The sequence below is a fragment of the Fukomys damarensis genome, unplaced genomic scaffold, assembly GCF_012274545.1.
Source record: "Fukomys damarensis isolate Sample0158 unplaced genomic scaffold, DMR_v1.0_HiC HiC_scaffold_16, whole genome shotgun sequence".
In the NCBI taxonomy this organism is placed as follows: Eukaryota; Metazoa; Chordata; class Mammalia; order Rodentia; family Bathyergidae; genus Fukomys; species Fukomys damarensis.
The window spans coordinates 80210189-80220687 of NW_022900928.1; the positions used below are offsets into that span (position 1 = coordinate 80210189).

A 10499-nucleotide genomic window follows, 5' to 3' on the forward strand; every position below is an offset into this window, starting at 1 on the left:
TACTAAAGACCTACATATGTCAGCAACTGTGGAGACACTCTGCTGACCAACTCAGAAAGCTGTTCCACAAAGAAGCCTAACTTGGCACCTCAGGATCCAATAGTATAGCCATATCTTCTGCCAAATCAGTGGCTGTTTTGACTCTGTTTCCATCTGTGGTCTACTCTGACCATTATTCACACCCTTCTTCAGATGCTAGTTCACTACCAGCTGCCCCTGAAGACTGAAGGGGGTTACTGTAAGCATGGGGCTGTTGTCAGAGCAGCAAGCGGCAGAGGCAGGAGGCCTAGTTACTCTTGAGCCATGAGTGCTGGCTCATTTTGAAAACACCACCTGAGTGCAAAGGGAGTGTCTCTGACTGCTTCCACCTTAACAGTGGCTTGTTTTTAATTTCTTTTAGAAGTGAAAACTACAGCCCTGACCCCTTGGAAAGGTTGGTATATTTATATTTCAGGTAGCTGCAGCCTTGGTGGGGACAGAGTCTGTAAAACTCTTCACTACCTTCCAAGATGCCTTCTTTTCTGAGCTTACCCCAGGAAGCAAGGACCCCTTCCCTGACCTTGATCAGTCTGTGCTGATTCAGATTAACCCCTCCCCAAGGACATCCTACGCTCCCTGCGTAGCTCCCACTTGCATGAGTCTAACTTGCCTTTCCTGGCAGCACTAATGAGCACCTGTCAGTGCCTAGAATAGCTCCAACTCTGGGCAACCCCACGCCATGCCTGGTCCCTCTTTGCTCATGGTCTCTCTCATGCAATGATCTTCTCAGACCTTGGCTTTGCACACTGCTCTTTGCTTCCCCCTCTTTCTTCCTGTCTCTAACTTGGAGCTAGAAGGGAAGTGGGGAGAGGGAGGCCAAATGGGAGGAAGGGGGAGGTTCTGGGGTGAGTCACTTGGCTAGGAATAAAATATGTCTTATTTGAGGCTTTCATTCCTGCCAGATGTTTCCTATGGATAATTGACACTCATCACAGTTCTCTGGGACCCTAACTGTCCTGGTAATTAGTCTCTTTAGGCCTCCGCAGCTCTCTAATGAGATAGAGGCAATAAAGGCATCCAGTGTGGAGTGGAGGCGTGTCTGGATGAAGAACAGAGGCCTCATCTGTGTGGCTGTATCACCAAGCAGATGGGCCGAGCTGTCAGTCTGCCCAGCACTGGCTCTGAGAGGGCTGTGCTTAGGACACTGTGACCCATGCCTGCCTGGACAGAGATCCTCATCTCTATAGCTACCCATACGGCATTCATCCAGGGTGGAGCAGGACTGGGCCCCACTTTCTCTTTTCTTCAACCTCAGATGCTCAGATGAAGCAATCAGCTCTAAGTCAGGGGAAGAAAACTGCATTTAGAGGCAAACTCATGAGATGCAGGGAAAGCCACCTACTGGAAAGAAGATAACCCTCCTCTCCTACATAGTGCATCACATATTGTGATCGACACCTCTCCAGCTACAAGCACTCTGCCAGATTCCCCAATCCAGTGGCTTTGCCTCTCTGTAGACCCTCATTGGGCACCAGGATTGTTCGGTGACTTTTACTGCCTTAGATTAGGAAAAAGGAGCAGAGGTGTCTGGAAGAGGGAATGGAGGTGAAACAGGGCAGGACATTTTTTGTTTTGTTTCTCTCCGGGTTTCTGTTCTCAAAGTAAAATGTTAAAAGAAAGAAAACAGAAAGACAAAGTAAATATGGACAGGTCAGCAGGAGTCAATGTACCCTCCACTTGGGTCAACAAACTATTGGCTACCTGCCATGCTTTCTTTAAGAAGCTAAGAGCACCACTCAGACAATGCATACTAGACAGGGAAAATTAAAATGTAAGAGTGCAACTATTTTAACAGTAGGGTGCACATGGTACTGAGAAGGCAAATCTAAGCCACTCAAAGAAGGCTGCCTGGAGGAGATGACTGAGGCAGGGGCAGAAGCTGGAAAAAGAACAGGAGCAATGAGAGGAAAAGCACTTCAGAGAGGCAGAGTGTCTGGTTTCCTGGCCGTGCCACAGGACAGACAGGATCATGGGGAGGCTGGTTGTGAGGAGTAGAAGGAGTGCAAGGGTGGGGTGAGGCTGGATGTGGTCACAGACAGGACATGGCAGCCGCTCTTGGTCCTAGATAGGAGCATCAGGGAGACACCTGGAGCTTTTCCAGGGCAATACTACAAGTGAGAGGATGGGTTGGTAGGCACCTGGTGGCCTTTTCTTGCTCTCCATAGGAAGTTTTCTGGAACTGAGGGTTAGGGCCACAGTGTTTCTGTGGTGTCTCCTAGCAGGAGCAGAGTCATGAAGGAACTCTGAGGCATGCAACAGAACAAGGGAGCCAGACAGAGAGCCTGGCAGAGCTGCGGGTCCCTATGACAGGCCAGCTCAAAGTCTTCTCCAACTACAGAGTCCCTGGACCTGAAACTAGGTGTTTCACCCTTGCTCACATGGTAACAGAGCCAGGCTCCTGCTGGGTGTACACTAGGCTCATGCCTCTGTTCCTTCCCTGTCAACTGGAAGAAAGAGGAAATAGTAGAGAGAAAGTCTAAATGCTCTCACTGTTTGGATTTGACTTCCATCTCTTCTAGCACTAGGCATCTTCTTGGCTATGGCAGGGAGGTGGAAGAGTGTGCTGAGAGAAAATAGGGAGTGGGCTTCCAGGCTGTGTTTGTGGGTGTTCAGAAGAGCAAATGAGATGAAAGGAAAAGAAGCCATGTGCTGACTGCTCTTTGTCCTGCCAGGACATTTGTATGCATGTTAGGCAACATGCAGGTGTGAAGTGGAAAGTGACCCTTGACTGTCCAGGGGAGACGGAGAGCCAGATCACACAAAGTAATTCTGGGTCAGGTGTACCTTGAAATCATCTTTGTGTCTTTGAGTCCTCAGCCTCAGGCACAGGCAAGGGCTTTGGCAGGAGGGATCTGTCAGTGGTTCACAAGTCAAAGACATCCTCCATGGCACGGTGTCAGGGAAATGCTTCTCTCCTGTGACTGCAAGGAAGGGCCAGTGTGGATGACAGTGTACAGATATGAAGAGGGAGTTCCTGCTGGTGGTTATAGAAATAATAGTCAGCTTCTAGAAGACATGACAAATTAGTGATCAATCCTAAGTAACAACTGAAATGTAAGACCTAAGGACTTACACAGCTGTGCTCCACTGTTACCTCTGTGCCCTAGGATACATTCACTGCTGTGTTGCCCAGCAGGTCGCCTCCATGCAGGAAAAGAACAGAAGGAGCTTCCCCGGGTTACTCAGCACAGGTACAAGTACTTGTACCTCCAAGAAATTCTGGCCTTAGAAGTGCTGTGCCCCACACTCCAGGGAAATAGGAGTTTCTGTGCCCTGTTGTATGTCACTGCTCCAAATAAAAATATTCATCTCAAAGCGCTAAGAAAGAAAATCATGTCAGTACTTTCCTTAGTCAGATATTTTAGGTCTATGAAAATCCCATATGGAATCAAGAAGCCAGATTTGACTCCCGTGCAATTTAACCAGAAGTGGCTCCAGCATTAAGCAACATATGGAGGCAGGATCTGTCCGTATTCCCCACCCTTTGAGGATCTGGGTCCAGTGTGGCCGCCAGCTTTAAAGCCCTGCCTGTCAGACTCAAGGCCAGGGAAGATGCCAGAGTGGGTCAACTGAGAAGGTGTCCTGGTTCACAGGTACCTGGTTCATCTGGGCATCCATCCCAGATCCTGTTCAGGAATCACAGCTCAATTTGTTTGTTACTCAGGTCCTTGGCCACAAGAGCCAGCAGAGCCAAAAAGCTTGTGCTTCAGAGCAATAGGAAAGCTTCTAGGGAACTTTTGTTCTTCTGGCTCTTGTGCTTGGGTTCATCTAAAAAGCCCCATGTTTGCAGGCCAAATGGACAATTACCTTGTAGGGAAGGAAATGTACTCCCTCTGCAGACACACCCTGAGGCAGCTTCTGTACCCCGAAGTCCACATAATCCCTAGTTAACATCCACATGGACACAGCAAAAGAGCTCCTGTATCTACACTCGGCCCCTTCACTCCATGTGGGCTAGGTGGGGTCTTCAGGCAGTGAAGCAGGAACTGTATCTGCCGTTACCTTGCCCAGATGGGGAAGAGGCTAGGCAGTCCAGATGGAGCCCATGCCAGCCCTGAGTGGGAGTGATTGACAGAGTGGACGCTGTGCCCAGCGCAGCATTGGCAGCAGGCAGACAGATTGTTGTGTCCAACAGGTCCTTCTCTGAACAACAGGCTGAGCAGCTGGAGGATTGTGTGGATGTTTAAGGCAGTCAGAGCTCAGAGGAGTTGTGTGATGATGAGAACACTGCAGAGGTCTCACTTTATTGGATCTCTGTGTAGGACATGTACTCATCTGCCACTACTTTCTTGAACTTAACCCTGAGCAACGGCCTTAGCATGTTACACTGCAGCCAAGGAGCAGTGTTCACCAGGACACTCTTGACCCTGAGCATCCTGCTCTCTCCCTGCCAGAGAAGATTTGCCGTGGCACAGAGAACAATCACTGGAGGTTACAATTCCAGAAAGCTCATTTCTAATTCAAGAGCTGAACAGAGTGCTCTGACTCACCAGAAGAGTGGTCTGGGGGCACCGGAGCGGGCCACACCTGGGGTTCTCTTCCATGTCTCACCAGATGGCTCACGATGAGTATTTCTCTCCACAGGCCCGGGTGCTGTCAGTGAAGTGAGCAACGGGGCATCCAGGAGGGCAGGCTGCGTTTGGCTCCTCCCTCTTCTGGTCTTACACCTGCTCCTCAAATTTTGATGTGAGTGCTACTTCCCCCTGGGGAGAGCTGCCGCCACCGCATCTACTGACACCACAGCACGGCAACACAACAGCGGAACCGGAGAATCACAGCCTAAGGGGACAGAAATTCGAGGGAGGGGAACAAAGAATACTTTGGGAAAGAAAAAAAGTTTAAAAAAGGAAATTGAAAAATTGCCTTGCAGATATTTAGGTATCACTGAGTTTTCTTTCTTTTCCCAAACGGGAAGAACGCACACCTGGCTTGGACCCACCCGCAAGCTGCACCGTATGACCTCTGTCGCCAGGGTGGGCAAGGGCTCAGCCACTCTGCCCGCTGAAGTGCCCCACCATGGAACATTCTGGAGTTGGCCATCCCAAAGCCCATCAGTCCACAGAGACAAATACAGAGTGGGACAGTGGCCCAGAAGGGCCAGGGCGGGCCCTTGGGCAGACGGTGCCACCATTGCGTGTGTCCTGAAATGTGAATTTGAAACAGAAAGTGAAAGGAAACCAGACAGCCCAACAGCAACAATCCCACAAACAAGTCACAAAAGATATCATTAAACATTTTTTTTTCATTATACTACACGGACATCACGGATAATAAGGGATTCTGATTCATTATTAATTTTATTAATTATATTTTCTGATATGAGTCTAGAACTTAGTGCAAAAATGAGACAAAACTAAAAACTACACACAGGAGAGGGGCGAAGTGTGCTTGTTAAACATTAAAAATGCATAGTGTACTTAACTAGGTTTACAACTGGTGGCCCACAACACACCAGGCAGTAATTGCCTGGTGAGGATTTGGCATTTCCACCAAAACCACATCCAGTTGCACCAACATCTCCACCAGTGTTACAGATTGCTCCTCTTTCTGGCATTTCATGCAGACAATACTATGCTATCTCCATACTGTTTAGAAGTGGAAAGTTGGTCTGCACTGTATCTGAGTTTGTTAGCTATGCTTCTTTTGAGACGTATATTATACAGTATATATATACATATATTTTTTTTTGGTTACAGTTCTAGCCATTTCGTTTCTCAGCAGGGTCCTTCCTCAGACATTACTGCATGCTGTATATGGCGTTAGCTGTGTGTTGACCTTCTAAAAGATGATAGAGTTTACTGGTAATTGTGTAATCAGCTCCTGCCTCTTTATTTTCTTGGGTTATTTACATGTCAGAGACATTTATAAAAAGTGAAAAGAAAAACAAGGACAACAACAACCAATAACAGGAGCAGCATCTTCCCAGGTGTGGCTCTCTGTGGCCAAGGCCCTCTACTGGTGGCCTGGCTGGCTGCTCCATGATGCCTCGGGGTATTGACAGACAGCAAGCCTCTGAAACAACTAAACCCTTAGTAACACTTGCTTTAGCCCATTAAGGGAATCCTGGATGCCTTTGTGACCACTGGAGAATTTAATCCTCTTGGTTTATTTTATTTAATTTCCCACCTTTGTGTGAGTGTGTATGAAAGAGAAGAAAAATGCCATTTTTAGGTAACTTTTTTTTCCTCCCCTCAAGTCTGGGAGCCAGAGCGGCCTCGGGGAGGGGTCCTGTGATGAGGGAAAGTGGGATTGGGGGAAGGGGAGGGGGGGTTGTCTCTGACTTGACATTAAAAAGTGTTCCATGTCCCTCTTCACCTGGTGTGCTGCCTCATTCTACAGTGGGTGTGCAGGCCCTCAGCACTGCCTGCCTGGGCTTGAAGAAAAGGGAGGTGAAGGAGATCGTGGATCCCTTCTGGCGTGGCTGAGGATGTTCCTGGTTCATGCTGTGGTGACCAATAGAAAGGACATGAGGCAACCTCTGTCCTCCTCACAGGAAGAAGGGGGGTGTGTGGTACTAGCAGGGACTATGCTTCAGTCGCTGTAGAAGTTCCTGGCCGGAACTCCTGCTTGCCTTCCATCACCTCATCTGCTCATGGGACAAATGTCAAGTTGAGTAGTGGCTTTTGGGTTTGAGTAATTCTTGGAGTCAACATACCAAGCACACACACACACACACACACACACACACACACACACACACACACACACAGTAGCTGAAAACTCTATGGTGGTTGCTGTTCAGTAATCCCAAATCCCATCACCCAGTGTCTGGAGACTTTTCCCTCCTTGACCTTTCTCTGCTTTCCAACCTCACTTCCAGTCATAGATGAAGAAGGAAGGTATATTTTAATAAAAAATATTAATCGAGTGATTTTATCCTTTCCTGAGTGATCTTGGAAATTTAGTAAGTAGCAGAACTATCACTGGAAGACAGAGATGAGGTCAGAGCCAGAGCCCGCAGGATTTAGTGTAAGTGCATCTCCAGGATTCAGTTTGCCTGGGAGGAGCCAGTACATTTGGAAAGAAGCAGGTCATGTCCAGCTGCCAATAGAGAAACTGAGATGACACTGTTGACTCCACCTTTCTTCAGACCCTCTTGTCGTCCTACCTCAGGTCCTAGATACCCAAATTGTCCCTGGTAGCAATGCTGGGGAGGTCTGGCCAATTGTTCTAGATGTGCTGGTGTGCCCCTCCCTATCTTCCCCAACTCTCAACCATGAGAAGCTTCATTTTCCTTAGAGTAAAAGGGAGTAGGTGAGAGTCATACTTCTGCAGACACTCACTGAGGGTTTGGGTGCAGATCATGGCACACAGGAGTAGTTTCCATGGTCCTGAAGTGCAGCTCAGAAAGTGCATGAAGAAAGTGTGAATGAAGAATGCCAGGGCACCCAATAAGAGGCATGGCCTGGGCTTCCCTGGGACAAGAGAACACAAACACACAATCTCCATTTGAACAGTAGCTTCTCTTCCCAATACATTACTACCAGGTCCCTATTAGTGGTAGATATCTACTAACTAATATTTACTGAACTGCTACTAATAGATATCAGTAATATTTGTGTTACTAACCCTGCTTAAGAGTACCCTGTTATCACCCTTCCAGGACTGAATGGTTGGTCAGAGTCAACTCTGTAAAATGCATTTAGGAGTGAGAGATAATTTTTCAACCCAACAGTCCTCTGGCCTTGTGATTTTGTGGTCTGGCCTTGTGATTTTGTGGTGATCTGGTTATGCAAGAGTATATTCTCTGTAAGTCTAGCTTCACAGTGCTCCAGAGAGGATCCTATCTCAAGATCAGTTTCCCTGATCTTCTGCTAGGGTGCTCCATAATCCCCAAACTACACAAGGATCATATCTACATTCTCCTAACTTTGTCTCCATTCAAATTTAGAATTTCATATAAATGAATGTATATAATATATAACTACATGGTGATGAACCAGTCTCCGTTGAACAAACTGAAAACCATATACACTTAATTTTTTTCTTTTTGCAACACTAGGGGTTGAATCCAGGGCCTTGCAAATGCTAGGCAAGTGCTCTACCACTGAGCTACATCCACTACATCCACAAGTTTTTTTTTTTTTTTTTTTTTTTTTTTTTGGTACAAGGGATTGATCTCAGGTCCTTGTGCTTGCCAGACAGGCGGCAGAATCACTGAGCTAAATCCCAATCTACAGAGACAATTTTAGACTTACCTTTTCTGTAAACCAAAGCGTGGCAAGAAAGCATTCAATACAAAGAGGAAAAAATATCACCTGGTGACTTTTTCTTTGATTAGGTACAAATGAAAGACAATTGCCATGGTCTCTGGTGGATTTCACGTGTACTGGATCCCATGACTATGAAATGAGTCACTGACACGCTTGAGGGTCACCACTGTCTCTAGCATTAGAATGGCCCTTAAAGAAACCATCACCCAAGTGTAGTAGGCTGCTTCCATTGTATCCGTTCATGTATGTAGAAGAGGTTGTTTGGGATGCACTGTTCCTAGCCAAGGTCAACAAATATCATTTTAGAATCGTATTCATGTACTTTCACAGGATATCTGTTCCTTTCCAGCCATACAGATGTGCAGTACTTCTCCAGCTCCTGTAGGTCAATCTTTCCTTCTCAATATTCCACACATTAGTTCTGGATGTCTACTTTGAGGCACTGAGTACTTGGGCCCCTATCACGAGCAGGATGTGTAATCATGGAGCTGTGTTCATGGTTGATGAACAACTCTGCTGTGGATGGTGATGATGATAGTGATGATGAGTGAAAGTCATCCTTCAAAATGGAGATAAGTTAACAAATGAATCAATACTAATGTCTGCTTGATGTTGAGCCCATTTCATTGTAATGACCCCATCTTTATCCTATGCCTCCTGACCCATGAGTACAGAAGGGAAGACAGTAGAACTAATTAATCTCAGGAATCTACTGTGTGGATTTGTTTGATTAAAAATGTAAAATCTGGATTTTGCAGAAGGCCAGTAATTTTGTATTATTATAATGGTAAAAGAAATTTGAGGTTATTATCACAGAAGGAGAAAAATATACGCAAAAGGAAAGATGTAGAAAACTATAGGTCACTGCTCTTACAGAACCAAAGTGCCATTGTGGGTCTGCTGGCCACTTGTACATAAGCATGCCAGTCTTTTCCCTGAGGAACAACTTAAAATTATTGAGGTTAGTGTTTTCTAACGATAGGCACCATTTTCAGCATATTTTTTAAAAATCCAGATTTAATTTGCTCAGACCTTGCTCCCTGGGACTTGATTGTGCAGTAGTTTCCTTTGTTATCATATAAGAACTCAATCAAGCCAATCTAAAGCAACATTTCTTACCTCTCTGTGTTCTTAATTCAAACACTATTTCCACGAGCACCCAACTCTATCCGCCTCCAAGGCAATAAATGCAAATTAATATCTCCATGATTTGTGAGTGATAGCTCTCAGTCCCTCAGCATCTCTGTTTCTCACAACTCCATGGATCGCCCCTATCCTATCCATGGCTAAGAACAACACAACTGTTTGTAAAAAAAGAAAAAAATCCCTAAATCCTGAGCTCAAGTTAAGATCAGTCTTTGCAATTTATGTCTTAAGCATTTTGCTGCATTATCCTTCATGAAGGTGACCTGGTTTGGCTTTAGTTTCTGAATGCTGATTTTTATTTCCATGTAAGTCTCAAAATACTTGAATAACTTCTTCTGGAATATGATGAATGAAGATGAGTTTATCCCCGTATTTGGGCTTGTTAATATTTTTAAATGAATTGTATCCAGACATGCATCTATTTAACTAAATTTTACTAATTTACAAGGCACTTGCCTTGTTTCCAGGGGTTCTGACTTTGGGTTCTCTGAGCATCAGTGTTATATTTAGGATACAGAACTGAGTTGCTAATCCATAGAGGTAGGCTCTAATCCAGTCTATCACTCGCTAGTCCAATTCCCTTTCCTACCTCTTAAGATATTTTGATGAAAGATTGCTAATGTTGTATCTAGCTTTAAAATTCAATAATCATGTGATTCCGGGATTTATAAATTACTACAAGAAAACATTGAGAAAACAGCCTTTGGGATCCATGAAAACTGAAGATATATATCTGCAAAACTCTACAACAAATGCATTGTTTCAATTTCCAGGCTGGCTCCTTAGAGGGGAAAACGCATGGTCAAGGGTGCCATTTCTGCAGATAGTTGCCGTGACTCCTTCAGGGGGACTTGAGAGAGAAACTGCTGTGCTTGGAAAGCAGCACCACCTAATAAAAGATAGTAGCTTCTTCTGCAACAGGAAATGATGTTAGCCCCAAGCTGCCCTCTCTATGACACAGGGAAAACAAGAAATAATACACTGTAGCACATCCTGAAATCTGGGAAGCAAAAGTTATTGGGACTAGGGAAATTCCCAGAGTTCTACTGGGAGTGTGTGTGTGTGTGTGTGTGTGTGTGTGTGTGTGTGTGATGTTTACTA

At 45.6% G+C, this 10499-nt stretch overlaps 1 protein-coding gene across 3 annotated transcripts in view; it reads left to right on the forward strand.

Annotated features, from left to right (window-relative positions):
- Ntm (neurotrimin) overlaps positions 1–5195 on the forward strand; it is a 953915-nt gene extending 948720 nt beyond the window's left edge. For 2 of the 3 annotated variants that reach the window (XM_010642117.3, XM_010642130.3), the window contains one exon: positions 4624–5195. In XM_010642117.3, coding sequence (XP_010640419.1) covers positions 4624–4724 — 101 coding nt within the window. In that variant the 3' untranslated portion in view covers positions 4725–5195. Of the gene's footprint in view, positions 1–400; positions 434–4623 lie in introns of all 3 variants that reach the window. The other variant, XM_010642108.3, reaches the window with a different exon arrangement.
- The last annotated feature ends 5304 nt before the right edge of the window (positions 5196–10499 follow it).